Genomic DNA, 14,324 nt, shown 5'->3' with positions numbered 1-14,324 from the left:
TACACAAGTACATAGGTTCAAGCTCTCTTTTAGTGAGTACAAGTGAATGATTTAGTACAAATGACATTAGGAAATATTGTGGGAGAATGATCTCGTAATCACGAAACTTCTAAGTATCGGAGTGTGGTGTCGTCTTGACTTGCCTTATCTGTCTCATAGGTAGATGTGGCATCTTCTCTGGAAGTAATCTTCCTCCATCCATGGGTGGTATCTTTAACTGGTGGAGATGCATAAGGTAATGTATCAATTTCACTTGAAGCTTACTTGTAGTTTCAGGCTTGGTCAAGCGCGATACAAACCATGTAGTAGGAGTCCCCCAAGTCGCCGAGCTAGGGGGTCTGCTGAAAGAGGTAACAGACAAGGTAAGCAATCAGAGCTCCGACTAATTGTTCACCTTCTCCATATCTTGCAGCAGCATGAAGGATAAAGAGAAGAAAAATGAGAAGAGATGATATGAGATACTTTTGCTTTTGAAGAAGTAACTTTCCACAGGCTTATTCTTGAACTGAGCTGGAGGGTTTTCTGGTTTCCTCAAGAGTATAAGGCCGACTAAAGAATTTGAGGGTCAAAACAAGTCCATCAAATCTAGAGTACGTTCCACCCTGCTGATATGGGATACTTTTGCTTTTGACAGAGTAATGGATGTATCGGCACGTGTGCTGTTACGCTTGTCTCCACATGCTTCCTTGTATCCTTCGCACTTGCCCTATCTGTTCCTCAAGCAGATGCGGAATCTTCCCTGGAAACATAAGATGTTGAAGATGAGTACTCGAGAGCAATGACAGGTAAGTAATCAGGTAAGGGGTTCCAGGTAGTCAGTTCCTGGCTGGAAGCTTGATTCCAAGTTCTGACTGATTGCTCTCTTTCTCCTTGTCTTGCAGGTAAAAACAAGGCCAAAGGAAAAGACATGGAAAAAGCATGATATGAGATACTCTTGCTTTTAACCCTGATGATATGAGATATTCTTGCTCTAGTATAGCTTGTTTGCAGAGGTATTATCGGGGGGAAAGAAATCTGAATATTTCGAAAGGCTTCGTTGGGAGTGCCCTCTCAGATATGATGAAGGGTTGAGCATTTTTGCAGGTCTGCCTGTCCATTGGGGATGGAGGTCGACATATATAGGAGTCTTCCTAACAACAAGTAGTAATGCTATTCCTTTACCCTGCTTGGTCATAGCACGGTAGTGGGAGCTGTCAGTTTCACATGTTTTAACTCTGTCAGAGCATTTTGAAAAAGTGGTCTGTGGTATCTGGCTCTCGAGATTCGGAGAACGATGCTTCTTCGATTTTTGAGAAAGCAATCATGCTGGGGGTCTGGCTCTCGAGATTCGGAGAGCAGTGTCTCTTCGATTTTTGAGGAAGTAATCATGTTGGGAGTCTGGCTCTCGAGATTCGGAGGGCGGTGCCTCTTCGATTTTGGAGCAAGCAATCTTGTTGGGAGTGTTGTCTCGAATGTGAGTAAAGGTTGGGCATGTTTGCTAGTCTACCTTGCCACGAAGCACAAAGGTTGACACACATGGACTTTCCAATTATCCAGCAATGGTACTGTTCCTTTACACTCTCTTCGATTTTGAGAAAGTAGTCATGTTGGGAGTCTGGCTCTCGAGATTCGGAGGACGGTGCCTCTTCGATTTTGGAGCAAGCAATCTTGTTGGGAGTGTTTTCTCGAATGTGAGTAAAGGTTGGGCATGTTTGCAAGCCTACCTTGCCACGAAGCACAGAGGTTGACACACAGGGACTTTCCAATTATCCAGCAGTGGTACTGTTCCTTTACCCTTGTGGGTAATAATATGGTAGCTAGACCTTCAAAATTTATGTGTCTAAACTTTGTTAGTGCTATTTCTTTGCTATTCTTTTACCTTTCTTGGTCAGAGCGATGTAGTGGGAGCTGCAAGCTTCACGTGCTCAACTTTGGCAGAGAACTTTGGCAAAGTTATCTGTGGTACCCATGAGCTATTGTTGCGTGTGGGAAGTGGGTGATTGAACAGTAAGATTCATGTGCTTTCTACTTCACCAGAAGTCTTCGACAGAATGCCCATAATTTCTGTAAAGCTGAGTGTGCGTGTGACAGGTGCTGACAAGGCTAGAAAAGTAGGTGCCTCTTCGATTTCTGAGATCGGCCCTCGTGGTCTCTGAGCAGCCCAGCTTTTGAGAAAGCGAGCGCCTCTTCGATTGATTCGGAGAACGATGCCTCATCGATTTTTAAGAAAGCAATCATGCTGGGGGTCTGGCTCTCGAGATTCGGAGAGCAGTGTCTCTTCGATTTTTGAGGAAGTAATCATGTTGGGAGTCTGGCTCTCGAGATTCGGAGGGCGGTGCCTCTTCGATTTTGGAGCAAGCAATCTTGTTGGGAGTGTTGTCTCGAATGTGAGTAAAGGTTGGGCATGTTTGCTAGTCTACCTTGCCACGAAGCACAAAGGTTGACACACAGGGACTTTCCAATTATCCAGCAATGGTACTGTTCCTTTACCCTCTCTTCGATTTTGAGAAAGTAGTCATGTTGGGAGTCTGGCTCTCGAGATTCGGAGGACGGTGCCTCTTCGATTTTGGAGCAAGCAATCTTGTTGGGATTGTTTTCTCGAATGTGAGTAAAGGTTGGGCATGTTTGCTAGCCTACCTTGCCACGAAGCACAGAGGTTGACACACAGGGACTTTCCAATTATCCAGCAGTGGTACTGTTCCTTTACCCTTGTGGGTAATAATATGGTAGCTAGACCTTCATTTATGGGTCTAAACTTTGTTAGTGCTGTTTCTTTGCTATTCTTTTACCCTTTTTGGTCAGAGCGATGTAGTGGGAGCTGCAAGCTTCACGTGCTCAACTTTGGCAGAGAACTTTGGCAAAGTTTTCTGTGGTACCCATGAGCTATTGTTGCGTGTGGGAAGTGGGTGATTGAACAGTAAGATTCATGTGTTTTCTACTTCCCCAGGAGTATTCGACAGAATGCCCATAATTTCCGCAAAGCTGAGTGTGCGTGTGACAGGTGCTGACAAGGCTGGAAAAGTAGGTGCCTCTTCGATTTCTGAGATCGGCCCTCGTGGTCTCTGGGGAGCCCAGCTTTTGAGAAAGCGAGCGCCTCTTAGATTTCTGAGATCGGCCTTCGTGGTCTTTGAGCAGCCCAACTTTTGAGAAAGCAAACGCCTCTTCGATTTCTGAGATCAACCCTCGTGATCTCTAAGCAGCCCAGCTTTTGAGAAAGCAAACGCCTCTTCGATTTCTGAGCAGGCGCCTCTTCGATTTCTGAAGCTCCGTCGAGTGCAGATTTTTATAGGGGCTGGCATTAAGTTCCAAAGCACACTTGAATCTCCACCAGTAGAAGCTTCATTCTTGCACTTCTAAGATCTTGATTTGTCCGACCTCTTCTCTCTTCAACACCTTTGAAAATGTCTGGCCCCTCCGACCGTCGTTTTGACTTGAACCTTGTTGAAGAGGCAGCCCCGCCTTCTCCAGACAACATATGGCGCCCATCCTTCGTCTCCCCTACTGGTCCTCTTACCGTTGGGGATTCCGTGATGAAGAATGATATGACCGCTGCGGTGGTGGCCAGGAACCTTCTCACTCCCAAAGATAACAGACTACTTTCCAAACGGTCTGATGAGTTAACTGTTAAGGATTCGCTAGCTCTCAGTGTTCAGTGTGCAGGTTCTGTGTCTAATATGGCCCAACGCCTATTTGCTCGAACCCGCCAAGTTGAATCATTGGCGGTTGAAGTGATGAGTCTCAAACAAGAGATTAGAGGGCTCAAGCATGAGAATAAACAGTTGCACCGGCTCGCACATGACTATGCTACAAACATGAAGAGGAAGCTTGACCAGATGAAGGAAACTGATGGTCAGGTTTTACTTGATCATCAGAGATTTGTGGGTTTGTTCCAAAGACATTTATTGCCTTCGTCTTCTGGGGCTGTACCGCGTAATGAAGCTCCAAATGATCAACCTCTGATGCCTCCTCCTTCTAGGGTTCTGTCCAGTACTGAGGCTCCAAATGATCCCCTTCCGGTGCCTTCTCTTTCTGGGGCTCTACCGACTGCTAAGACTTCTCCTAAGCAACCTTTGTGAAGGCTCCCTCTTGTGTGTTTATTTTGACTCATGTATATGTACATATTTGTAGCTTATCGGGGATATCAATAAATAAGCTTTCCTTCATTTCAACGTATTGTGTTAAATACACCAAAGCCTTCTTCGCTAAGTTCTTTGAATTTTCTTTTGTTGAAGCTTGTATGTTGAAGCTTTCTGAGTGGAGCATGTAGGTTGGGGTAGTGTTCCCTTAATTTTCCGAGTGAGGAAAACTTCTCGGTTGGAGACTTGGAAAATCCAAGTCACTGAGTGGGATCGGCTATATGAATCTTAGAACGCCATTGTGCTCGATCCTGTGTCATGTCCTTCGTTAGATCCAAGTACTCTAAGTCTTTTCTTAGAGTCTCTTCCAAAGTTTTCCTAGGTCTTCCTCTACCCATTCGGCCCTGAACCTCTGTCCCATAGTCGCATCTTCTAATCGGAGCGTCAGTAGGCCTTCTTTGCACATGTCCAAACCACCGTAACCGATTTTCTCTCATCTTTCCTTCAATTTCGGCTACTCCTACTTTACCCCGGATATCCTCATTCCTAATCTTATCCTTTCTCGTGTGCCCACACATCCAACGAAGCATCCTCATCTCCGCTACACCCATTTTGTGTACGTGTTGATGTTTCACCGCCCAACATTCTGTGCCATACAGCATCGCCGACCTTATTGCCGTCCTATAAAATTTTCCCTTGAGCTTCAGTGGCATACGACGGTCACATAACACGCCGGATGCACTCTTCCACTTCATCCATCCAGCTTGTATTCTACGGTTGAGATCTCCATCTAATTCTCCGTTCTTTTGCAAGATAGATCCTAGGTAACGAAAACGGTCGCTCTTTGGTATTTCTTGATCTCCGATCCTCACCCCTAACTCGTTTTGGCCTCCATTTGCACTGAACTTGCACTCCATATATTCTGTCTTTGATCGGCTTAGGCGAAGACCTTTAGATTCCAACACTTCTCTCCAAAGGTTAAGCTTTGCATTTACCCCTTCTTGAGTTTCATCTATCAACACTATATCGTCTGCGAAAAGCATACACCAAGGAATATCATCTTGAATATGTCCTGTTAACTCATCCATTACCAACGCAAAAAGGTAAGGACTTAAGGATGAGCCTTAATGTAATCCTACAGTTATGGGAAAGCTTTCGGTTTGTCCTTCATGAGTTCTTACGGCAGTCTTTGCTCCTTCATACATATCCTTTATAGCTTGGATATATGCTACTCGTACTCCTTTCTTCTCTAAAATCCTCCAAAGAATGTCTCTTGGGACCCTATCATACGATTTTTCCAAATCTATAAAGACCATGTGTAAATCCTTTTTCCCATCTCTATATCTTTCCATCAATCTTCGTAAGAGATAGATTGCCTCCATGGTTGAGCGCCCTGGCATGAACCCGAATTGGTTGTCCGAAACCCGTGTCTCTTGCCTCAATCTATGCTCAATGACTCTCTCCCAGAGCTTCATTGTATGACTCATTAGCTTAATACATTAGATGAGCGCCCTTGCTCACTTATCACTGTGCTCGGGCCACACAGCGGTGTGTCCCGGGAAAGGTTGTATGACTCATTCCTGCCGGTGTGTCCCGGGAATCATTGCTGCTTCCTCTTCAGATTCGTCGCCCAACCTTTCTCTCCGATTCAAATATACAATACAATTAACGGTTTGATTCATGCCGTATTACCGTTACTAACTAGTTAGCGATTATTATAAAAATGCATTGCCAGTTAGTGGCGTATTAAGTAGCTATGTATCTAGTTGAGATTTGAGTGCTCTTATAGTTTAATCTTAACTAGGGGAGAAAATCTAAACTCGACGAATGCAAAAGCGGAGTATATTGCTTTGATCAACTTAGTTAAACGCTACGAAATCTTTAAGGTTCTACATTAGATTACAAACATATGCTGTTTGAATAAATGAGTATAAATAAACCACTTGAAAACAACGCATTCTTGTTTTTGCTACTGTTTCTATGTTCCTTCTTTTTCTTACTGCTTCTGCTTTCTGTCTTTCTTTCCACTCCGATCAGTCTCTCTCAGGAGCTACTTTCTGCGTTTCTGAGAATCACTTGGCGGACAAGCAAAAGCAGCTGCAACAAGCTAGAAGGGAAGATTCTGAATTTGGTGTTTGTTTGGTTGTCTGCCTTGTTTGATTGTGTGATTCAGGATTATTATAATGTCTGGTTGTCTGCCTTGTTTGATTGTGTGATTCAGGATTATTATAATGTCTGGTTGTCTGTCTTGTTTGATTGTGTGATTCAGGATTATTAGTAGTAACCACGCGTTATATCCTTTCAGAAACATATAGTAACCTGCCATTTTAAGTTTTTAACCCCTCCTGTTTTTATGCTAACTGTGACGATTTTTTGTTGCTGTTTTTGTCATTTTGATTCATAACAGATGCTGAAGAAGAACCAAATTTTATTCCCTGAAAAGAAAATTGGTCATCTTCCGGGTTCGTTGTTTTTGCTTTGCTGGTTAACCTTTTTAGTCTTATCTTGTTTTAGTTGGGTACATAGAGAATGTTGGCTTGTTTCTTATGCTTGATCATTAGGCCGACCATTTTTCAAAAGATATTTTGCTTATTGTAAATATAAATGACGAAGGTATTGTTGTTGGGCATCAATTTTACTCTCGGGCTGAAATGGTGGCTATAGGGTTCCATTCACACTGGTTAAGTGGAATTGATTGTGTAGGAGAATCTAAAGGCAAGGTAACAAATCTACTTTCATTGGAAGATTGAAGCAATTAGACGCAGTTAAAAGAGGCAACTAATGTATAAATTCTGCTCCCTAAATCAAAGTTGATGTCCCTGTTGTTTTCAAAGGTGAAGATGTTTGTCCTGGTCTAAAAAAAGTAATTTAATTTTCTTTGGCTGCACATTGGTTGGTTTGTTTCGTATCATTGGTAAACAGAAGAGGAAGGATGAATTGCAGAAGTTGATAACCATGTTGTGCGGGAAGGAAGGAAGCAACTGTTTCTCTCCTCTCGCTCTCTGGCTCAACTTGAAACTTGAAAGGGAAAGAAATAATTCAGAAAGTTGTTTATATTTTTTTTATTATTAATATAGTTTATGTCGGTTTTATCCGACAAGAATGTTTTTATTTATTCATTATAAATAAATTCTCTGTCGGTTATATCTGACACAAGTTCTGTCAGTTATATCCGATACAATTTCTGTCGGTTTTAGAGTATTTTCTGTCGGAAAATTCATTTCCTGACGCTGACAATTCTGTCGCTTCTTATATCCGCCACTGCATCTATTTTCTGTCGGATTTTGCTTAATATCCGATAGTAATACACATTTCTTGGCGGTTTTCATAGCGACACTAATAAATGGATTTGTAGTATTGATCGTGCATAATGTTTATGCTCATGGTGAAACTTTGAATGTGTATTAGATTTTGTCACTACTTTGTTCTTGATCAGTTTAATCCATTCAAATTTTAAAACACACTAAGCCACTAATATTGTTACACGATAAATTCTAACTAGGTTGACATTTTCTGAATCGAATACCGAAACTGAATCGGAAATGATCAAAACGAAACCGAAAGTATTGAAATGGAAATTACCAAACTAAAAATTACCGAACTTTTCGGTCTAATTTTGGTAAGCAAAACTTAGAAAGGGGGAAAACTGGTGGCAAGCTACGGTGCCCTTTGGGACCGAAGAGGCTATAGAGAATTTCACTAGTTACTTTCTATTTCAAGTTTGAACTTGAAATTAAACTTATTTATTATGTCATTTAAATTTTGAAGTTACATAAAATTTGGTACTCGAATTCAAACACTCGAACTCACATAAAAATTACGTCAAAATTTGGCACTCAAAGTCAGTAAAAATGTGGTTTTTCGTTAAAGTGAACAGTACCGGGTGCTTTTCGTTAAAGTTCCCAATAAATAAAGCCCTAACCAATTTTTCGGTTTACCAAACCGATACCAGCCTTACTTCTAATTCTCTAATTAATCCAGTTAGTTTAATCTGTTTTCAGAAGCAACTCTAAAGTCAATCTTGAGGGTCATGGGATTGAAGGGATTAACTTTGTACCATCTGAAAAGCCATTTGCAGGTATTTTCTTTGCTTATTCTTTCTTTATTTTATTTTGTTCACTTTTAACACTTAGCTTCATTCACTCTCATATTCTAAAGTCATCAATTCACAGAAGTATAGGCTTGGACAGCATGCTCGGAAACACAACTTCGTCGAAGAACAAAGCCGAGAGAATAACGATGAGCGGAATACGAACTACTGGAAACAAATTAGATTCCTTGCTCAACTGACTTGAAAACTTCATAATCTACTAATGCCTTTGTATTTTAAAATTCTAACTTTCACTTGTGAGGATGTGAAAGGCAAAGTCCTACATCGCAGGTTTAATAAACCTTGCAATTACTTTAGTCTAAAGGTGGGAAAATTGCACTGTACGTTTTGAACCACATTTCAGTTTATTTACAAAATTGCCACCACCTCTTCAATTTTAGATTGAAAATTTCGATTTATTTACGAAATTGCCATCCTTCTGCGTGCACGTATCGACCATCATTGAAAGGGTGGGGGTGGGGGATGGAAGCAAACCCGATTTTGTTCCAGAGATCTCTTCGACGACAAACCCATTTTGCTCCAGAGCTCTCCAACGACAAAGTCGATTCGGCGCCTCACCGTCGCACACCTTGCCTTCCCCTCGCCTTACCTCGCCGCCGCACTCCTTACCAGAAATCGAATCAATGGTAACGTGCCCATTGTATATATTTTTTGTCGATTTTTATCATTATTCTGGAAATTAGGGTTTGATATAAATTTGGTGTGGTTGTGCTTCAGCCAAAACTCACGGATTAGGCTGAGAGAGAGATATATGGGAGGAATTTTGGACGAATTTCAGGGAGAGAGGCGTGGGATGGCAGTGAGGGGAACGGAGAGGGAGGAGTGAGGCTGCCAAAAAAGGGGTTAGGGTTGATTTTTTCTCCTCAAATCAATTGTTGGTGTCAGTGATTGAACGAGCATTGGTTATAGGGGAACTTTCATTTCCTTTGTTTCTGAACCGGAATGGGGTCGATGGGACCATGCTCTGTTGCACGTTCAGATAAGTGATTTCAGGGATTTGGGGGCAGGGAGAGTGATTTCAGGGATTGGTAATCCCATCCCGTGTTTTCCCCTCATCTCTGTCACACTCAACCTCTCTTTAATCCTTTATCTTTCACTCTCTTTCAGACTTTTCCTTTCTCCCAACTCTCCATCTCTCTCAACTTTAGTGCTAACCCTAATTTGTTCTTTCATTCCTCAATTTTCTCCATCTGAGCAATGAAAATTCAAACTGGGTTTTCAGATTATTGATGCTTCACGGACAGAGAATGGAGAGAGTTGATTGAGGGAGTTGGTGAGTATGGGCTTGCACAGAGGGAAGAACGCAGAAAGAGAGGGAGAAAACGATTGTACAGAGACAAGGAGAGAGATAGAGAGAGATCGCAGAAAGAGGAGGATGACGAAATTGAGGAGGAACCCATGTTTACAGAGAGTGAGTAAGTTCTGAACCAAAGCTTATTTTCTCTAATTTTTGGCTATGCGACAACAAATTTCTGAAGCGGAAGAATCAAGGAACCTTGCGCTTAGAATTTAATCCTAATTTTTTTCTCTTTGCAGGACAAAAAACTACCAGGGAAGGAAGAGACTGCCAGGAAAGTAAAACCCCGACCGGAGAAGACAAGCAATGGCGGAGGAACCAAGGTTGTAGATCTTTGATAAAAGGTATAAATCCTTTTCGTTTCTGGTAGTTTGCCCTTGCCTAAAAATGTGAAATTTAATATGGTGTTGATGAGTGTGTTTGAAGGCGGAAGAGCTGATCCTGTAATTTGATTGCTTTGTCACACTCGAAATCATTTTTGTTAAGTAATGTTTATATCTACACCGTCTTCTAACTTTTTTTTATAAATGTTTTAACCCTGATCTATTGTTTGATGATCGTTTTGTAGCACTGACAATATCATCGCTCTTTCCATTCCTTTATTTTTTGGTGAGTGCTCACTTATTAATATTGTTGTTGCTTTTAGTTTTTAAATTTTATGAAAAATGCAACCTTCAAACCCTTTTGAAGTTGATTTGGTATCTCAAGATTCCAAATTATTGTTTGCAGATTAGGGATTTGCATAGTACTAAAAGAGAGGAAGACATTGGCTACTGTGCTGGATATGTAGGTGAGTTGATGATTGTCACTACTTACCTTTTGTATTCTTCACCATTTTGTTCCTTAACAAGTGTCTTACTTTGAAGGGGCTTCATAGATGCTTGGCAGAGTCCTGACATCAATTTTTGGGGGAATGGTGGCTGATATTGACTCAGATGAAGCCCCTATTTATATATCCTAATCATTTTTATGTTCTATCTTTTTTGACTTGGATGATATTGATCAAATGAATGAGTTAGAAACTGAACAAATCAGATGGATGAGTTAGAAGCTGAAAATTACATTAGTTTCTTGCTGCTTTTTATACTGAATAGATTTTGTGTATGTGTAGTGCTTTATTTTCAAGGTTATTTCTCTCAACACCAAGTGAATGTACAAATGGTTCTTTCCCAATTCAACCAATTTAAAAATTGGGATTTTAACTGATGTTCGTCCATGGTTCCTTACTTTACAGATATTGAAACATGCATAAATTCACCTAGAAATTATTCATGTCAATGTCCCAAAGGATACAAACATGAAGGCATGGATGAAAAGAGTTGTATCAAAGACAACAAATGGTCAAAGGCCATTCTCCTCATTATTTCATTAGGTATGCATGTTTTTTTTCACATGTTAATATATTGCATATATGAGCCTAAATTTATTTTATTGGAGCCACTTTTGGATCCAAAATTCTCATAAAGTATGTCATTGATGAAAGTTATATTCTGTTGTCTTTTAGTGATCTTCATGTTTTTCGTACAAAATAAGATTGTTAGCTTCTATGGTAAGCAGTATTAACTATCAGGGATTTGTTTTCATATTGCATGAAATTTCCACTTTTTTCATCTTTGAATAGTCTCAAGCACGGTAAATATAATAGCACTAGAAAGTGAGGAAATCCACTTTCTTTGGTCATGTTGGATTCTCTACTATGACTACCATTTTTATCTCTAAACAAATTTTTAATGGTATGTATGATATAAAAGGGTAAATTTAACTATTTTGGTTTCTTTGTTCTCACGCTATGGTGCCTCGAGTTTTAATTTTTCATAGCTGTGTTGAGTTGTTTTCCAGTTACAATTCGGGTGCCATTGGCAACTTCTAGGGGACCAAAATTGTTTTCAGGTAAATACAGGAACCAAATCGTAACTAGGCTAGGAGATTACATTACCAAAGTAGGAAAGTTCGGTCTTGATTCATAGTTTGGCAACATAATATGTATGTAGGATGTTGTTTTGGAACCGCTTGGTAAGTGTTAAATACATCCTATAACATGACTGACTAACAAGTATGGTCGTTCAGATATACATGCAATTGAGATCTCTGACTAAATCATATTTCTTTTATATTGAAGCAAATCTTGCCTATTAGGTGTTTGTGAAAATTCCCCAGAGAGTTAGAAACAAGGATATGATGCAAATATGAATGTAGGCTGTTTTGGTATGTGTGTGTACGTATAGGGGTGTTGTATTTAAATGACATGCTGCCTAATTTATCTATTTTTCGATTGTTAGATCAAAGAAGGAAGTTCAATTTATCAAGGATCAAGGTTTGGACTACTAGACAGCACACCGACTTTGGTTTGAGGTATGGAAGTCTCGAGCTTGCAATCTTAAATTTCTGGTTCCCGAATAAGAAATATGCTCTATTTGATCCCGAATAAGAAATATGCTCTATTTGATCCCGAATAAGAAATGACATAGGTCTGTGTCTTCCATCGTTATTAAGTTGTATCCTTTTCTACTTGGGTTACAAAAAACCATTATAATGAATTAATCATTTTTTTATTCTAAGGAAGTATGTATTCAACATTGTTTTTTTCTGAACAATTTCAATTAATATAACTATGACCATTTGTCTACTATTTTATATCTCCTGTTCTTTTTCCTTTTTGTAGACTCCCATTACCATGTTGGTCTCTTGCTGCTAACTGATTTAGTTGTATCTTAACAAGAGTGCTGTCTTTACGGAGTCTTTTTTGTTTTTTTTGTTTTTTGGGGTGTTACTTTTTACGGTGGGGATATTCCTTAATTTTTGTTTTAAAGTGAGGAAGATTTAAATGCAGGAAGATTTAACAACGCGTTTTTTTGTTTGTTTTGGTGGTGTTACTTTATGAATTTGTAGTTAGGAAGATTTAACAAAGCCTTTTTTTGTTTACTTTACTTTGTTACGTCTTGATAAACGCAGGTTCAGCAACAGGTTGTTGAAATGATCACTTATATAGCCTCTACTGCAAAACAATTTCCTAAGAAATGTGTATTACTTTGTCTTCTGGGTGAGCGTACTCTAATTTAGATTAGACATCAAGACTTGAAGCTTGGTTTGTTTTTTGTGTCTCCTTCATTGTATCTGTTTTGTGGATGAACAGGTAGATGTCAACTCTAGCATTTAATGGTGTTGTGCACTTTGACAGGTATATGTGAACGGCTCACAGGGTTTTTCTGAATCTGTAGGTCCAAGATTTATTTTTGAAAGGGTAAGTCTGGTGTGATTCTTGTAATTCTCATCTTCAGTGCAAAAGTTAGTGTACAAAGTTTTTTGTTACAGTTTTATTCTTCTGTATGCATTATGTTTATCTTCAAGTAAAGGTTGCTAATCTTTTATTTATGAGTGTGTGCTGCTCGGTCTCCAATGATTCTTTATCTTTTTCGACGGTATAATGAGGAGGAAAAATGCATTCCAATAACTTGGAATTCAACCTCCACCAAATTGTAAGGAATCCAATTCCTCTAAATTTTGGAGTTGGATTCCAAAATTTGCGGTCTCCCAAATTTTTGATTCCCCAATATTGGGTAAACACCGGAGTAGTCCGTAATTGACTTTCAATTCCATTTTTTTTTGTTCCGATTACCCTTACATAAATGTATTTATGATCTTTTAGTTTCAAGAGCCCAACTGTTGTTGCAAAATGTGCTATAGATGGAGCAACTAATGTCTTTCTTACTTATTGTTGGGCTCTTCTATATTTGTGTGAGGTATTTTGTACTACTGCTTTTGTAACGTTGGGATGTTTCAAGATTTATGACTCTGTGCGTTCTCTCTCTCTCTACACACTTTTTCTTCCCTCGCTCCCTCTCTCATGTAGAGCCATTTTATGGTACAATGTGTTTATCGGTTCTCAAGTCCAAGTTTTTCTTTCTGCTTTCAAATAAGTTTTGTTTGTATGTTATGTTTTCATGGAATCTCTTGCACATATTTCAATTACGTTGTACTTGAATGTCCTGAACTCAAGTCAATCAGGATTTTTTTTTGGTTGAAACCATTGAATTTTGTTGTACTTGAATGATATAGATGCGGGGAATACATTTACATAAGGATTAATTTTAACCATTGAATTTTATTTCATTTTTCCTTGGAGCTTGAGTAACAAGATCATCAAATTCTTATATTCGTTATTTGTCAGAATAAATCTACATGCATAACAATATTGCTACACTTCTACTTTTATTGGGTTTTTATACAGTTTGTGTGTTTGCTTAGTCTTGCCTTGGAGTTGGATCCACTTTGTGTAATGGATTGTGATTTGTTTGAAAATATCTTTAGTGATGATTTTGAGTATAATGTGTTTTTCTCTCCCTTTGTAATCCAGTCGTGCAGAAGACATCTCCATTAACTGGTAACATATGAAATTGTTTGCTGTCGGGGTTCCCGTGCAGAAGAGCGAAAATGCTACAAGTGGAGGATAGATAACAGCTCAAGACACATGGTATGAGGGTGCAGGTAAACTATACATATGCATTTGGAACAAGTTAAAAGTTAAGGCGGGGTTGGCTGTAGCTTCTCCTTCTCGCCACAACAGAAAATACTTTTGAACTGCATTAAGCTATTAATAAAATAAGCTTAAGCTATATTTTACTTATCAAGAATGGGTAAACTGTTTTAAATAGGAAAATTAAGTGCTTATATCAGGTAAACTATCAATTTTACATAGTTTTCTGGTAAATTAGATATTTAGTTTAATTCGAAGAGTTGTGTTGACCTTTACTTTTGTTAAATTATATAGTTTAATTGCGTCCTCTTTTTCCAATCCCTATATATCTGCTCAACTCTTGGGTCAATTATTTGCCAATAGGAATGTTTAATTGCTTGATCAATG

The 14,324-nt window shown here is 39.3% G+C and overlaps 1 protein-coding gene and 2 long non-coding RNA genes across 4 annotated transcripts; all 3 read left to right on the top strand.

The window, feature by feature from the left end:
- The first annotated feature begins 6,169 nt into the window (after window positions 1-6,169).
- LOC139197248 (uncharacterized) lies at window positions 6,170-6,888 on the top strand. Of its 2 annotated transcripts, XR_011582483.1 has the most exons (3): window positions 6,170-6,240; window positions 6,463-6,517; window positions 6,669-6,888. It is a non-coding gene; the product is annotated as an uncharacterized lncRNA (long non-coding RNA). The 2 variants fall into 2 exon arrangements; XR_011582482.1 differs by lacking the exon at window positions 6,170-6,240 and having other exon boundaries at window positions 6,336-6,517.
- Window positions 6,889-8,008: 1,120 nt separating this feature from the next.
- LOC103405747 (uncharacterized) lies at window positions 8,009-8,279 on the top strand. Its single transcript, XR_011582481.1, has 2 exons — window positions 8,009-8,133; window positions 8,228-8,279. It is a non-coding gene; the product is annotated as an uncharacterized lncRNA (long non-coding RNA).
- An 829-nt stretch (window positions 8,280-9,108) lies between these two features.
- On the top strand, window positions 9,109-11,891 carry LOC139197192 (uncharacterized). The gene is made up of 7 exons (XM_070823975.1): window positions 9,109-9,149; window positions 9,411-9,577; window positions 9,703-9,807; window positions 10,032-10,072; window positions 10,193-10,253; window positions 10,698-10,835; window positions 11,743-11,891. Exons 1-7 carry the CDS (start codon window positions 9,109-9,111, stop codon window positions 11,889-11,891), a joined length of 702 nt encoding a protein of 233 aa, XP_070680076.1.
- The last annotated feature ends 2,433 nt before the right edge of the window (window positions 11,892-14,324 follow it).

This window comes from Malus domestica, chromosome 06 (assembly GCF_042453785.1).
Source record: "Malus domestica chromosome 06, GDT2T_hap1".
NCBI classification, from domain to species: Eukaryota; Viridiplantae; Streptophyta; class Magnoliopsida; order Rosales; family Rosaceae; genus Malus; species Malus domestica.
The sequence above is the reverse complement of the archived record's forward strand: the minus strand, read 5'-3'. Positions and strand labels throughout refer to the sequence as shown.